The following is a 16194-nucleotide window of genomic DNA, read 5'->3' on the forward strand; positions in this document are numbered from 1 at the left end:
AGGCTATAGCAAACCTGTTTCTGACAGCTGGAATCCTATTTAGGCTTGCTTTGTGGGGTATATATGTGTATTGGTATTGCCCATTAGTGCCAATTGGTCATTCCTTGCAACCAATTGGTTTCAAACCAATTGGTAATCCATTGGGTACCAATTGGTCACTCTAACAAAAACCAATTGGTCACATTCCAGCTGGTCTAATTGGTCCAATTATGTACTAATTTACGATTGGAAATTTTCCCATTGGTATCAATTGGAAATTTATCAACTAGGAGTCAATTGCTCTCTTTGACTGGGCTGGGAGAGGCCTTCATCCTGCAGTGGACTTAAGAGGAAGCTTTAGCTTCGGAGCTCCTATCTCAATACATGAGAAAAAAAGTAAATAAATAAATAAATAAATAAATAAATAAATAAATAAATAAATAAATAAATTCTTGCCAACCACTGCATTTATTTTGATGAGGTTTACTGCGTTTAAAAGAAAAAATTAAAATCTAGTAACTGTAGAAAGCGGATTTTGAATTTATGCCACAAATGTTTTTAGAAAAATTCTTAAACATTGCAAAAAAAAAAAAAAAAAAAACTCGAGTATCAAGTTTGTACCTCTGTAACTTGGGAATAAGAAAGAATGTCAGAATTATGTCAACTGCACCTAATAATACATCTAAGCGAACAAAGTTGCTGTCTTATTACACACCACTCTGAAATATACTGCTATTTAGTGAGTAGAACTTATTGAAAACCCTCCTAAACATTGTAAAAATTTCAGTAAGCTGTAAATTCATGTATTACATTAAGATTTTGTATTACTTGAGATTCTCTAACAGATGCTGTTTGCAGAACTGCAATACCTGTTTCTGGCATAGAGTTAGTGCTTCTATTTTTTTTTTTTTATCTTACCAATTTGCGGCAATTTCTGCAAAAAATTCAAGGTTCTAAGTCAGAATTCTGCTTCCTAAAGTTGATAGAATTGAACATTTTCTTTCAACTGCAACAAATTTCATTGAAATCGGTCCAGCACTTGTCTCATAAAACCATTTCTGTGTTTTCAATGTGTTTGTACAGGGAAATCGGAGTTGGCCCCGAACTAAAGATTCCTCTTTACTTAATTAGGCTGTTGCTGGTGATGAATTGACAGGGTTTTACGTCCCACCAAAGTTGCATAGTGGGCTACAAGGAACGTCTTGGTGAAGGGCTCCAAACTAATTTTGACGAGCTGGTGTGAATCTGCTGCATTTGCAACACTTTTTGAGATTAAAAACAAAGGGGCAAACTCACCTTCCTATGACCCCTGGAAAGTCGTGACAGCTCTTCTCCAACAATTCGAGACAGTGATCCAAGAGAAAATGTCTCTTCTCTTATATGGGCCACTTCAAATATAGAGTTCAGATTTCCTATCAGGGACTGCAAAAAAGGCCGGGCATTTTATTATGGACCAGTAATGAAATTAAAAGCGTAGCTTGACCAAAAATCTCACCTTCAGGCTTATTTGCATGCTTCTAGAGAAACTTGCACTTTCAAGAGTTGCGCCCACTTGGCTTGTACTCTTTCACATTTGTTTTTTCCATGTCCCAAGAAAACAAATAAGGTGTTAATGCATAATAACAGACTTCAACAAAGCACTTGAGTAAACAGTGAGCTGAGCAAGATGTGAAAAAAGAATGTCAAGTAACTGAAATCTGCAAAAAAAGTGAACATTTCAACTCTAAAGAAATATCATCAGCACAAAGTTATTGCAATATCCATCAATTCAATTAAAAACAGCCTTCTCTTTTTTATGACCACTAAATTGCATTAGTGATTGCCACCAGTGACCAACAGTAGTGAGTTTTCAAAAACACTGATTAATGCACAATTCTGTCAAAAATAACTTTACCCAGGAATAACCTGTCAGCAGTAAGATACGGTGTGGCCGCTCATGTGCTCAGGAAGGAAGTAAAGTATACTGTTAAGGGTCACAGCTCCCAGTGGCTGCGAGTAAGCCATTTAAATTAAATTAAATTAAATTATGGGGTTTTACATGCCAAAACTACAATCTGATTATGAGGCACGCCGTAGTGGGGGAATCCGGAAATTTGGACCACCTGGGGTTCTTTAACGTGCACCTAAATCTAAGTACACGGGTGTTTTCGCATTTCGCCCACACCATAGCCACTGAGCAACCACGGCGGGTCCGAGCGAGTAAGCCATGCAGAACAACTTACGGAATTTTTTGTTACAGCATGCAGCAGTGAAAATAATCTCATATGCAAAAATTACACTGCTTAATAGACACAGGTAAAACACTCTGTTGCTTTGACTAGAATACAGGTATCAAAATTTAGTGCCTTAGATTTGTGCAAATATATGGGAATCAGGGCCCCTTAGTGTAGATGAGACAGGGTAATATAGTACTTGGAAAGGTAAACATTTAGATTTGCTGGGAGAGTCATGCACCACTCTCTCTTCCGCCACTGGAAAGGACGTCAACATCGCCAGGGAGTATTCCCTTTAGACTTAACGTAACAGCCCAGTTACTAAGTTTCTCAAGAAATGTGATAAACATCACTCAATCAGCCCCCCCCCCCCCCCCCCCCTTCCTTTTACTGTCTCTTGCAGCTCTTCTCTAACATTTTCCTTTGTTCAGAATAGTACTCATCCCATGGCGGCTACAATGAGGCACAGGTAAATGAAATAAGAAAGGAGTGGGGAATTGCAGCTTCGCTGTTTCTTTTAAAGCTGAAAATAATCGCAGGCAAACTTGGGCACAACTTCCAATATCACAGTTCATAAACCTAGCTTGGTTTCCTCACAAGCGCCGTAAGAGAGCCGCTGAAGAACATTCCTTTTGCTGCCTTACAGAAGTTGGGAATTGTCTCATGTCATCACTGAATTCAAACAAAAGCTAAAATCTGCACAGAAAATGTCACACTATAGGCATCAAGGACATTAATATATAGGTAGACAGAGAGACATTAATGCTGTACCCTTGCTAATGCATTGGAGAAAGTTTCCAATTAATTATAACAGTGTTTGATTAGTTTATTATGGTAATGACAGAAAGGTTGCCATTGAAAACAAAGCTCCTAGAACTCATAGTGCACTAGCAACAGGTCTTTTACAAAAACACTAACTTGGAACATCAGTTAACATTTGCAGTGTTACCATCAATAACAACCTTGCCTTTATTACCATGAACACTGTTATAATGAATGTCATCTTGCACTTCTGAAGCATGAAAGTCCTGTTTTGTGCACAAGATTTTGAAGGAAACAAGTTGTTCAAATTAATACCAGTTCACATCCACAAAATAATATTGAGAATTTTTTATGCTTATTGCAAATGAAGCACAGGCCATCCATGAAAGTGACTATATAATTCTGAAGCCTTTAACTGTAACCCTGTCTTATTGGACTCATATCTTCATGTGCTGCTCAATCCCTCCTTGTTGGTTGTTTCGGTTGTCATGTGCATCCCCAGTGTTTGCACTTCCTGTGTAATAGTATTTTTGTTGAACTCAAAAAAGTTTTTGGTAGTTACCAGGTGTGTGTGTGTGCATAGTTTCCACGTTTCATCATTGTTCCATCTGCACTAGGCATTGAAAGTGCGTAATATCAATTATGACACTCAGTAATAGTCAAAACTCATTATAGCGAAGTCACATGTGACACGAAAATACCTTCCGTTATTTCTGATATTAATTAAAAAGCACATATTTGTCGCACGCCAAACAGAGTATAGAAAAATTTTATATTTACTTGGTAGTATCCAAAAATTCATTATATACATGTTCGTCACAACAAAGTTCGACTGTATTACAAAGGTACGAAGCAGCTAGGTCACATTTATCACATTTCACCAAAAAGAAATGCTGACTGATGAAGCTTGACATCCTAAAGCATCAGGGACTATGATACCTACCGTAGTGAAGGGCCCTAGATTAATTTTGACCCCCTGGGTCCTTTCATGTGCACCTAATGCTCTGTACGAGAGTGTTCTTGCACCTCCACGACGGCTCGAAACTGAACTCACAACCTCATGCGCATAAGCAGAACATCACAGATAGTGAGCAACCGCAGTGAATCCTGAGGACAAAGAGTGTTTGGAATTTGCATACACAGAGAGTAAATGTTTACTTACAGTATTCTCTGCCAATGGAGGAAAAATGTCATGGAACTGTGGCATAAGAAAGAACTTCGGAGTCACGTTCACGACAGACAATGGAACGTACATAATTTCCGCTGTAAAAGTCTGCAAAGTGATGTGCAACATGTGAGTGCTCTCTCTCTCCACAAGTTGTCTGCATGCATATTGATGGTCGTATGCCATCTCTGTGTTTTATCCACTTGACAAGCCTTACCACATTTCCCATCCAATCCAGAAGTCGCTCCTCAACATCAAGAAAAGCGCGAGGTCCGTCCAATCCTTCTGTTGTGCCATACCTTGCCAAAAGTTGTGCTGCCGGTGGGCATGAAGTGAGAACACTAACATTACTGAACACACTTGCCCGCACCACTGCGGAAAGAGTCGCCAACGTCTGCTCAGTCACTGGGGTAGACACCAAGAATAGGGCCTTTGGTTCCGATTCTGATCCATGCTGTAAGTAGGCAAACATTGAAAAGATCATAAACCATTCCTCTGCTAAATATAGCAGCACATATCCCTTGATGCAGTAAATGCAATGTGGTTACGTTCTACAAACTACAGACGTAACACACCGTCTCTTTATTTATTTATTCAGATGCCTCGCAGGTTCCTTACTGGAACAATGAATGATTGAGTTTGTACAAAGGAATTGTAGACCATGAAGCAGGTGATTAGTAAGTTTGCAATACTACCAAATTAAGAATACACTATAAACACAAATAAAATGTAACTAGCATACACCGACTACACATAATTAGTATTGATTTAAACAAAACGAAACAAAAATGAAGAAATGAGCAGGTAATGACTAAACTTCCGTTAATTCAACTCCGGTTAATTCGATTCCGACCAAAAGTCCTGGCCGGCGCCCATGCTATGGGCCTGACTTTCGTTCGATCCTGAAATTGGCCTTCGCCGGATAATTCGAACTTGACCAATCAGAATGCACGTGTCTGACCCCTATGGTGACCCCAGTAGAGACCCCTTTCCTGGCAGCGTCTGTTTCGGCAGAGCTTGGGGGACAGTGAATGTGTTGAAGATACGTCAATCTCCCGTTGAAAACACCTATTTTCGGCCTGCGCTAGGGAGATTTTCAAGCAATAACGGTAGCGCACAATGTCTGATTACGGTATTTCAGCAATTCTAACGCACGACTTCTTTTTTTCACAAAAGAAAAAAGAGCAGAGAACCGCATTCGCAGCGTTCGTACACTTTGCTGCATAAAACGGCTCTAGTGCGGCAAAGCTAACTTTAGGAAACCGGCCGCCACTGTGCAACACATATTAGACCCTTGACCATTTTCTTGCTAAATAATCGGGTGCGCGTTATATTTCTCCTTTGTTTCGCTTCAATGTCATTTCTACAATAGTTTTCTACTTTCGACAAACAGACAGCGGGCGCGCGTTTGGTTCGGGGGCGTGTTAGAATCGGGCAAATATTGCCCCCCCCCCCCCCCAATTAGTTATTTTTACGTTTTTTTCGGCATATTGTTTAATTCGACCCGCGGGATATTTCGATCAATTCTGTTGGTCCTGGGAATCAGTCTAATTAACGGAAGTCAACTTATTACACACGAAATGCAACATAGTGCAAAGAAAAAAAGCAAAGCAGTGTTATACAATGGCCTATTCAGGATTATTTTATTATAAATAAGGCCTACGAGAAGAAAATAGTATATGGTGTACGAGATAACCACCAAGACAAGATGTGTAGTTTCTGTATGAAAGCGTCTGGATTGTGCACATCGATAGCGCTATCTGGAAGACCATTTAAATATGATATGGCACGAGGCAAAGCCGATGAATTTAACAGCCTTTATTCAACCAATGAGACGTAGCAAGCATTGGTAATTGTGAAGACGACAAGATGCAAGATGTGAATGAGCCAGTGGCAGCGTAGAAGTGTGATGGCCATAAAATATTTTGCAGAGATGGCAAAGGAAAGTGCATTGATAATATGTAACTTCAGGGATGGAAGTGATAATTTTGAATCGGTCAAACTTGAGTGTCATTTCTAGTCACTGACGACCTATACTGACCTACAGTCGAACACCACTATAACAAAGTGCTTGGGTTCTCCAAAATCGTTTGTTATGCAGGTCACTTCATTGTAGAGGCATTCCACTGTACATCGATGTCAACCTACACCTATATGCATGACAGCACTGCTATATGTGAAAGCCTCCGCTACAAGAATTGAAAACCAGACAAATTAGAAATGTAAGGAATATTCATTTACAGGCATCCAGATGGCTGCACAGACAGCTGCACTCTCACATTTCGCTACTCAATGTTCACTCTTAATGTCAACTACGACAAACACATATTGGCTTTTTACTTCTCAGAGCGTGTGTCGAATATGAACAAACAGACTATTCACATTATTCAGAATATAGGATGATATTTAGGTCACAGTACATAAATTAGTGCTTTAGATGCAAATACTAATTAGCTTGGAAAAAGTATAGCACAGGTAGATATTAAGTTATTCACTTTACAAGCAGCAATGTTTTTCCTATTCATGACAAACTGCAAGAAAAGAAATGACACCCTCACAATGATACTACAGTTAGTGACAGGTCAAGAGTGGAGTGGCAGTCATTCGTACTCTTGAGGCGAGTTCATTAGTTGTGCAGCAACCAATGGTTGTTGCCTGCTAGTGCATGCATACGTTAGCACTCCCTTGTCAGTACATCAACTCATTTCCCCCTTCTTGCAAGCATTACCAGCATACAGCTGGGTGAAGACCGTGCCATTTTTGCGACGTGCAGTCCACCACTGCCATATATGCAAGCATGTATGCATAACGTACTCCCCAATGCCCCTGCAACGGTCTGGCAGCATACACTGGTGCATTAATTACTCCACCAGCTCCACTTGCTGCTACAACAATTCTTGGCGTTTAATTACCACTTTCTTCAGAGCATCCACGCTGCCTGCTGCTGCCCTTACTGACTCAGCGTGCCTGACCACAGGGTGTTAATTTGCTGCTGAGGCACAGCAGAGCCTTCTTCCCATCTTTATGAGCGTGGAGGGATACGAAAGCAGGCTTGGCAGACTTTTACAGGAAGGGTTCGCTCATGCATTTTTAACTTGCACCGAATATAGACACAATAAATGTAAGAAGCATACTCGCATGTTGGAAGGATACAGCCAAGTGAAATATGAATCAGCGTAAAACTTTAAAAGTTTGTTTGGGAAAATTATACAACAGCATTGTTGATCTAGCACAATCCTAATTAACGTTTAAAAGCCAGGAGTTCTAAATGGAAGATGTTGTCGAGCAATGAGCAAAAATTAAATATAATAAATACATAAAAATAGCATAGACAGTTTAACGAGATTGGACTGTTAGCATAATTATAATTGGTCCATGTGATGGCAAAAAAAAAAAAAAAACATAAAAAAGACAGTTGATGGCAGTGGTCGGCCGACACTTCATGTCAAGTACACAAACTCATGTTACAAGAAAAGTTTTGCACTTTTAGTACCTCAAAGAAGCTGAACTCCCTGACGGCCAAGGCACCAGCATCGAAGAGCTTGTTCACTCCTCCATTCCAATGTAATGCTTCCGCCATAGCATCGTCGAGGAAAACGACAGCCCCCTGGCATCTCGGGAAAACTTCTTCCTCCCACAACTGCTTCACAGGCCCTTCCAATGGTGACTTAAATACGTTCTGATGCATGGCAAAACGGTGCACACAACGCGCACGAAAAGCAGCAGCTTTGACAGGCACGTAGACGATATAGGCAGACCGTTTCTTCAAGTCTACTATATATTACGTTAGTGCCAGCCGTACTACACAGGCGCGTTATGAGAAGAAGTATGCGCAATGTTGCGCCCAAAACACGTCGGACGCAACACTGGTCAATCAGTAGCCAGCTGTTGTCATCTTTCACAACACTGTAGCAGTTTGCTGCAGCAGCAACAGCCGCAGATGTGCAGTCAGCTTAGGATCTCCGTTACGGTGGAGCGAATGAAATATATGTGGTTCAGTGATAGATGACAGTGATTCTGATGACGGTGCTGACTACCACGTAATTCATTCAGCGTCGTCTGGTCCTCGTCGTCAGCTCCAATTGAGACGTCATGTGACGAAGCCAACAGAGAAGCCAGAATCCAGTTTCGATCCAGCTATATCCAGCTATAAGCCGGTCATGCGACCATGCCTATTATTGACTTGTAGTCGTTTTCTGGCTTGGTAGTCGTGCCAGACGATCATCTGCTGTGTGACACGCGTTTCATAACGCAGATAAAAGAAAGATACTGAAAACACTCGTGTTCCAAATGGTGAGGATGATCGTCCTTTCATACGGTTTATTTTAATTCACAAAGGCGAACAATTTTGTTCTGACAGAGCTGTGTACGTAAAAGAGAAAGTTGGCATCCACCTCAATGCAACTCAAGAGGTGTGCACCATACAGGTGTCATATCGTCAAACTCTGTATAAAGTTTTTCCAAAACGAAACTCTCTCGTAAAAATTGAAAATGCTGGTCTCTTCAGCAATCTGCAGTGGCTAGTAAGTTGCAGCACGCGGAATGATGTCACTTCACAAATAGTGGAGAGCCGCGTTGTTATTCACTAAGCAGACGCTGTCCGAAACTTGTCAAAATACGTCTAGAAATTGTTGCTGGAACATGTAGTTTAGCGTGCACACTTATCAGTAATAGTTCTCCCCAGTATAAAAGTGCCGTGCAAGGCAGACCGCTGTTCCTCATGGGAACGTCACCCCCAGCGACACTTATGCGCGACTTGTGGATGCCGCATACATTGCGGCTTAGTGTGCGTTGCTGTGACCAAGCGATTCACACTTATTGTTTGAAATTTGGGCATGCTAGTTTGTGCTAAATTCTTTACTTGGTATAGCAGGGTGTTCTTTACCCCGGCTCTATGCTTTCATAGCTGTTCAAGATGTTCTAAGCATAGAGTAGATCAACCTTTTTCAAGAGTGCCCAAAAGATGTGTTACAGTGCAAAGAAAGCATAATGTGATTACTGCTGCTTTCGAACAAAACCATGGTGTGCCTGCTCTCTGTGCATCCAGAAAATAGGCCACACAGGCACGAAGAGCAGACGCCTCTATGTATCAGCAACACCAAACATACTGTAATCACACATAGCATTCGGGAAACTCGGAAGGGGGGTCAAGAGAGGGATATCTGACCTCATGAAGGGTAGAGACTTGGGCGTGTTGGTAGTTCAATAAGAACAGCGCGAGGACAGGGACAAACGAAGAAGGACACACACAGTGCTGTGTGACACAGCACTGTGTGCGTCCTTCTTCGTTTGTCCCTGTCCTCGCGCTGTTCTTATTTTAATATCCGACCATGCCTAATGTCTGAAAAACCTCTTCACGTGTTGTTTAGAAGGTGCACCACAAAAGGTGGGACTAATCCTTTTACAGACGAGTGTATTGTTTGTGCTGCACGAGCACCATCGCCACCACCGCAGGGTTCATGGTAGTGCCAGTTCAAGGTGAAGTTGGGGATGTGAATAGCAAGAAGAATAGAGAAAAGGGAGAATCGGAGGTCACTTTTATGTAGGGCAGACAGGTCCTTGTATTAATTAGAGGTTAATTAAGCATAAACATTCATTGACTGGTGGAACACCATCTAACCTTTCCTTGAAATGTTGTGATTGCAAGTGTACTCCAAAATTTGTGGACAGTATAGTTTTGTTCAATACATAAAAGCGAAGACATTTTCCTTATTGCCGAGGCTTGCCATATCATTAATAGCAGTAGCACATGCGTAAGGCAGCCCTCGATTAACTTGCACAAACGAATTGTCATGCCTAAACAGCTATCTTTCATGAGCGCCCGCACATGTCCATGATTGACGGGGTAGTGCTGCCTTCCCTTGAGCATGTGCAGATAAGTTTTGTGTGTATTCCTTATTTTCCACCATCGTGCAACCTTTCATTTGATAGTTGGCATTTATGTTGTCCTTCTCATGTTCGTGTTTGTACTCCTGCCTCTAAGTAAAATTAATCTCGACCAGCTTGTGAACTTTCAGTCGTTCTAAATAAGATGAGGTGATTCACTGGTGCATGAATACACATTCCCTTTGAAGGGCTTTTGTTGCTGCATTCTTGACTTTTTGCTGACGGCAGGTACACTTCTGTTTTTCACCTCACACAGCTGAGCTGTAATCTCTCTCAAACTTGGCATCTGCTCTCGAAATTATTTTCTCTCCTCTGCATCACAACTTTCGAGCATCCTAGACAAGGTTGATGTACGCTATTACGTGGCAAGAACCAATGTGCATTGCGTTTACTTAGGTGAAACTGGTTTGCCTTTTACACTCACAGACAACATGCAACATTCACTAACAGACTGAATGTTGCATGTTTGAGGCTATATATGATGAATTTGACGTGAGAGAAAGCAGCATGACTATTTATTATTGCTTGCATTTTATTCAGGCTATGCTGGTGAAGGATGTACATCTACCCGCATCACCAACGCAAGAACTTAATTTGCCAAAGCACAAGGAGTACTTGGCAAGCTATGGAACTAAGAAAGATGATTATGTAAGCCACTGCAGCTTGCATCTCTTGTTTTTTTATTTTAACGTGCATGGGGCATATTTGTTGTACCTATCGTTTTGCCATTGAATTTTGTGTCACGTCAGGTACATGCTGAAAAGTGATAGACTCATGTGTCATGTCCAGGGCTAATTGGTGTTGCCTGCTACTCACTGTGGTGTTATATTGAGAAGCAGTACTTTCAGTCTTTGAAGAGTGCTATCTAATGGTTGGCACAGAGCTTTGCACTGTGTGAATGTAGTAAACTTAGTTGCACTTGAGGCACTGGTATCAAGGCAAGTATAGTTGATAGCAGCTTGCTTGTCATTGTGTGACTAAGGTTTTATATAAGGACTTGCGCATATCAATTACTTTTTGGTGAAAAATTTGAGTAGTGGTCAGTATTGCAGGTACTGTCTGCATAAATTCAAATGCGAAAAATTCCGAAACTACTCCATTGTGTTGTTCTGTTTCCAGGTTCACCTGCATTTGTGCCATAATTCAGACCCCTACTGTACTCCTTGCTTAAAAGCTGGTTACAGAGCAATTACACATCGCAGTTCTGTGTAATTGCCGTTTCCTCTAACATCACCTTCAGCATTACATTTAGCAGATGAGCTATGTACAATGCACACTTGAAACCACTGTTCTATGTCACGTGTGCTGCGGGGACCCACAAGGGTGTCACCTCATGGCTTCGCTTTTAGCACCTTGCACATGGTTCCCTTTCATAAGGTAAATTTTGAAAAGTTATTGCAAGCTTTAGCTGAGAAAATAGCGGAGAAGAGCACTTAGCATTATTTCATGTCAATAAGAGTCTGCATGCTTACTAAAGAAAAGGATTAAAAGCAGCTGACAAACATCTTCGTTACGCTGCAAAGCGTGGAATAGAATGTGAGCTTTTGCTGGCTTGCAAACGTGAAGTGAAATGACGACCCTTGTCAGCCATGAGCAAAGGTGCATGGCAAACATTACACCTACAAGCGGAAAGTAGAACAACACATGGCAGCCATCGGCAGTGATGAATGTGACGGTCATAGAAGACAGAAGCGCGAGGGATTGAACGTTTCTTTTACTGTCTCGTATTTCTTCACATGCGCACCACTTCCCACTTTTGTGCCAAATAAACAACACTATGAGCGAGAAAAGAGTCGAGACGATGCAAGGCAAGTGCTCATTCACTGCATTGCCGACAGTCATGACGCGATGCTAAGTCACATTGCCGATTACAAACATTGACACTACTGGCGATGCGTAACATAAATAAATTGTATCGTATGAGTTGTTGAAGTGATGTGCAGTGCAAAATTACTACAGACATGTACGTCCTGTCTGATAAATTTACCTAATGTGCATTCTTCGATACGGACGCTGCACCTACATAGAAATATTTGTGTAATTATGTTACATTTGCATGATTGCATTACATTTGCATATACATTCCACTGCATTTCTGCCATAAGCGTTACATTTGGGTAAAGTTATTTTGTATTTGCCTGATTTTGCACTTGCATCATTAGCATAACATTTGCTTTAACATTTCCATATAGATAAAAAAGCTTTGCTTATCACTGATTTCTACATATACATGGGATCTGCTAATTTTCTTAATATTTCTTTTGTGTGCAAATTCGTTTTGCACTGCTTGCAATTTAGGCCTCATGGCCACGCTTCTGTTGTGGCTTATAGGAGTACTGCATCACGGAGCATCTGCGAATGAGCGGTATCTACTGGGGCCTGACAGCCATGGACCTAATGGGTGCCCTGGACTCCTTTGATAGGGCAGAGATAATTGAGTTTGTGAAACAGTGCCAGTATTCCTGTGGGGGCTTTGGGGCCAGCATTCATCATGACCCTCATCTCCTGTACACATTGAGTGCTGTTCAGGTGAGTCATGTTAGTCAAATGATAACTGCCTGAAAGTAAGTAATGATAGTGGACCAGTAGAAACAACACTGAGGAGAATATATGGCAAAGTAGACAACACCTCTTTCAGAAAGGTGTTTATTTTATTCATTGCAAAATAAAGTTATGAGGCAGGGCTGGGCAAGATACCTCGTCATTGTGTCTAAATATCAACACAAGATACCTGAAAATATATTTCAGATGCAGATGTGACATGCTGGAACATAAATTAATTGGATACAGATACCCGCTTTTGTATCTTAGATACTTTGATACATCACTGCAAATCCCAGCACATCTACATTGTGGAGACTAGTATAGGTGCTGCTATTAACAATAAAGGGCAGATTTATTGAATGCTTCTCATTGTCCCACATTCTTCTCAAATTTGTTCCTAATGAGTACTAATTTTCTCAGGTTTTAAGTGCTGTCATGTGGTGAATCTGAGTAGTTTATGGTTTTATGCTGCTACGGCACGGGCTTTACTACAGCAGTTCACTCATTTAAGCCCGCCAGGTTCCATAGAATTCAGAAGTATAGCACTGAAATCGTATTTACAGAAGGCAATAGGCAAAAAAAAAAAAAAAATTACACACGAAAAATGACAGCAGAAAAATATAGCATACATGTGTTCATCCATTGCATCTCTTGCACTTAACACGTCCATACAGGCACGTTGAATGCAAATGCAGCTGATTTAAAATTATCAAGGTTATTTGGGTTGTCATATGCGCCTGGACAACAACTGTATGGTAATTTTAGAGGCTAGTATTCAGCAGGTTCACCACAATTGATGCTCTTTACTTTCTGGCTTGTGTGATTGTGCAAAAGAAGTACGAAATTTTCAGGTAATGCTTGTAAAAAAGAGTGAGAGTGTATCCTCAGCAGCTTGTCTTAGCTGGAAAATTATGCCTCCTGACGGGTGCTTGCTCATTAGAAGTGACAGCATACGTGCATTACACTGAAATCACACAAATAATGAAAGCACAGGAGGGTTATGTTTGACACAATGAAACTCACTGCGAAGGCAAACTATGGTGACCACGTTATGAATGTGCCTACTTCTGTCATCCCAGTGAGGTGCGATAGCCATGAGTGTGCTGACAATTCAAAGGCTTTTCGAGAATGCACCACACAAGCTTTGCATTCAATAGCACTGAATGGGGCGTCATTTGTAAAATAATGCTGTGTACCCATCACAGTCAGTTGCAAACCGCCGCGGTATCCCAGTGGCTATGGTGCTGTGCTGCTGAATTTGATGTCGCAGGTTCGATCCCGGCCGCCGTGGCCGTATCTTGACGGCTGCAAAATGTAAAAAAATGCTCTTGTACTTCGATTTAAGTGCACGTTAAAGAACCCCATGTGGTCAAAATTAATCTGGAGTGCTCCACTACGGCATGCCTCATAATGAGATCATGGTTCTGGCACGTAATACCCCAGAATTACAATTTATTTAACAGGCAGTTCTCTTTATGGCTGCTGTACGTGGGGCAGGCATTGTCTGTTTAGAGGAGTAAATCGTTTGAAGCTTGTGTGAATTGCAAAGTTTGTGTGGTCAGTTTGGTGTATTATTTTCCTTCCACCACGTCATTTTTTTTTTTTTTTCGTGTGCAGGGCGGCACATGCATGTGACCATTCAAGAAAGCCAGTTCCTTAACAGTTAGTGACAAGATAGTAGTGCTCACTCATTTGTAAGCTAAAATTTGCATATTTTCTGCTTCACCCAAGAGATTGAAGCGGTGGTAACTAGTGATTGAACGTGCAAGATAAGTGAAGCAGTGAATATGCAAATGTTAACAGATGTGTAAACACTGCTTCCCTGTCAAATACCTGCCAAACTTTACAATTTTATTGCAAAATGCCAGATTTTTAGACCTTGTTTACGACTGTCATATTGGCACTAACAAATTTACAATTTTTCATTTGCGTTCAGTTTAGGTTGAAGTTTATTTTAAAAAATAATAATAAAACAGTCCCCAACCGATTTCACAGCCCGATTTTTCAGACCTGCTGGATTAATCAGACCTACCCGCACTAGCACCATCCACTTATTAATGTAATTGGAACCAAGATATTGTCCACCGTTTACGTGAATGCTTCATGAATAAACATACAAACAGTTTTGTTTGTCTGTGGTGCAGATCATTCTTGTTGCAACTATGTGGAGTGGAATACCTGTTCACAGCATCTCTACAGAACACACTTTCAGAATTTCTTGAATGAACAGTAGATAACTTGCGTAATAAAACAATAAAAAATTCTTTTTCAACAAATATTGGTATTTTTTTGCTTTGACCATAGTATTTTTGAACTGTTAAGGTTGGCAGGTCTGCTGTCACTATCTGTTAACGAACTCGCTTTCTTGTATGGTCATTCCTGTGCGCCATCCTTGATATGATGTCAGGCCTTTTTGCCATGCGCAGTGCATTACATATAAGGTTATGCATGTTTCCCAGATTGGACAGTTAAATGTTAGTTTCACCTGCTGTACCATGTCTCTTTCATTTTAGCACTACTCAGTTTTCCAGCCTGCTCGAAAGTGGGTGCCCCCCCCCCCCTCCTTTGGGAAGCATACATGCTGATATGTCTTGAAGCGTCAGAATGTTTTTTTTTTTTTTTTTTGTAAAAGTGTGATTTTCCACCATAAGGTCACATCAAACGCATTTTCTTTTAATGAATATTTCAATATGTTTTATCTGTTTGCAGATATTATCAACATTTGATGCACTGAATACCATTGACATTGACAAAACCGTAAGCTATGTCAAGGAACTTCAGCAGGAAGACGGCAGTTTTTATGGCGACAAATGGGGTAAGGTTGGATAAGTCTCAATTATGGAGCTTTTACGTCAACAGCATTGTGTGCTCTTTGTATTTGAACTCTGTTCTGGTTTTTGTAGTAAAGTTCGTTTAATTTTGTTTTTGAAGTTGAAGTGTCAGTACACTAATTCGTAGGAATAAGTAAGAGAAGCAAATTTGTTTGCTGTAGTTGTTTGCTTAAATATCTAAACTTAAATACTGCAATGCAAATACAGGGGATTTAGTCACATGTAGAAGTCGGGCTGCTCTGTTTGTTTAAAAACGCAACACTGATATGCCACTTGCAATACTAATTCATTTTTTCCCACTCCTAATCCTTATCGCTTTGTGCAACATCAGTAACAGCCTTCACAAATAATAGATTTTTATGAGGTGCAACTTATCGGATGTGCCTTCGGGACACTGGGAGTCTCAGTCAAAAAGGAGTAGAGGTGTGTATCAGAAAATATAAGGTGATTGCTACTTTTGAGAGCTTTCAAGCCTTCATAATCCATCGTTCTTGTCACATCAGCAGTTTATCAGCAGTGAAAAAGCAGATGGACCTTAAGTTCAAAGCATAGGATGCACACCAAATGTCCGTCCCCCAATTATTTAAATCAAAGTACAGTAGTGACACAAATGCCGGTATCCAGTCCTTGCTCAGTCAGGTACACCAGTCACAGCTGTTATTTTCTCCTTCCTCCTGGTGTTGTTACTGTGGCCCCACCTTTGCTGTCTTAGTGTGTTGCGAGGTGTGCGTTGCAGGCTACAAGTTTGTTTCACGAAGTGCCCTCTGTATAATGGGCATGGGTCATTGTATGCCTAGAACTGGCATGGTATGCC

At 40.9% G+C, this 16194-nt stretch overlaps 2 protein-coding genes across 6 annotated transcripts in view; one reads left to right on the forward strand and one right to left on the reverse strand.

Moving 5' to 3' along the window:
• LOC119437039 (sec1 family domain-containing protein 2) overlaps positions 1-8202 on the reverse strand; it is a 45920-nt gene extending 37718 nt beyond the window's left edge. For 2 of the 4 annotated variants that reach the window (XM_049660240.1, XM_037704108.2), the window contains exons 1-5: positions 7613-8202; positions 4337-4573; positions 4117-4227; positions 1475-1543; positions 1276-1401 (exon numbers count right to left, since the gene is read on the reverse strand). In XM_049660240.1, coding sequence (XP_049516197.1) covers positions 1276-1401; positions 1475-1543; positions 4117-4227; positions 4337-4573; positions 7613-7807 — 738 coding nt within the window. In that variant the 5' untranslated portion in view covers positions 7808-8202. The remainder of the gene's footprint in view (positions 1-1275; positions 1402-1474; positions 1544-4116; positions 4228-4336; positions 4574-7612) is intronic. The other 2 variants (XM_049660238.1, XM_049660239.1) reach the window with 2 other exon arrangements.
• Positions 8203-8307: 105 nt separating this feature from the next.
• The window catches only part of LOC119437040 (geranylgeranyl transferase type-2 subunit beta-like), a 30649-nt gene continuing 22762 nt past the window's right edge, over positions 8308-16194 (forward strand). For both annotated transcript variants that reach the window (XR_007464833.1, XM_037704109.2), the window contains exons 1-4: positions 8308-8412; positions 10546-10653; positions 12337-12534; positions 15259-15364. Coding sequence is in view for 1 of the 2 variants with exons in the window: in XM_037704109.2 (XP_037560037.1) it covers positions 8410-8412; positions 10546-10653; positions 12337-12534; positions 15259-15364 (415 nt within the window). In the remaining variant the exon portion in view is untranslated. The remainder of the gene's footprint in view (positions 8413-10545; positions 10654-12336; positions 12535-15258; positions 15365-16194) is intronic.

Source organism: Dermacentor silvarum, chromosome 1 (genome assembly GCF_013339745.2).
Source record: "Dermacentor silvarum isolate Dsil-2018 chromosome 1, BIME_Dsil_1.4, whole genome shotgun sequence".
NCBI lineage: Eukaryota > Metazoa > Arthropoda > Arachnida > Ixodida > Ixodidae > Dermacentor > Dermacentor silvarum.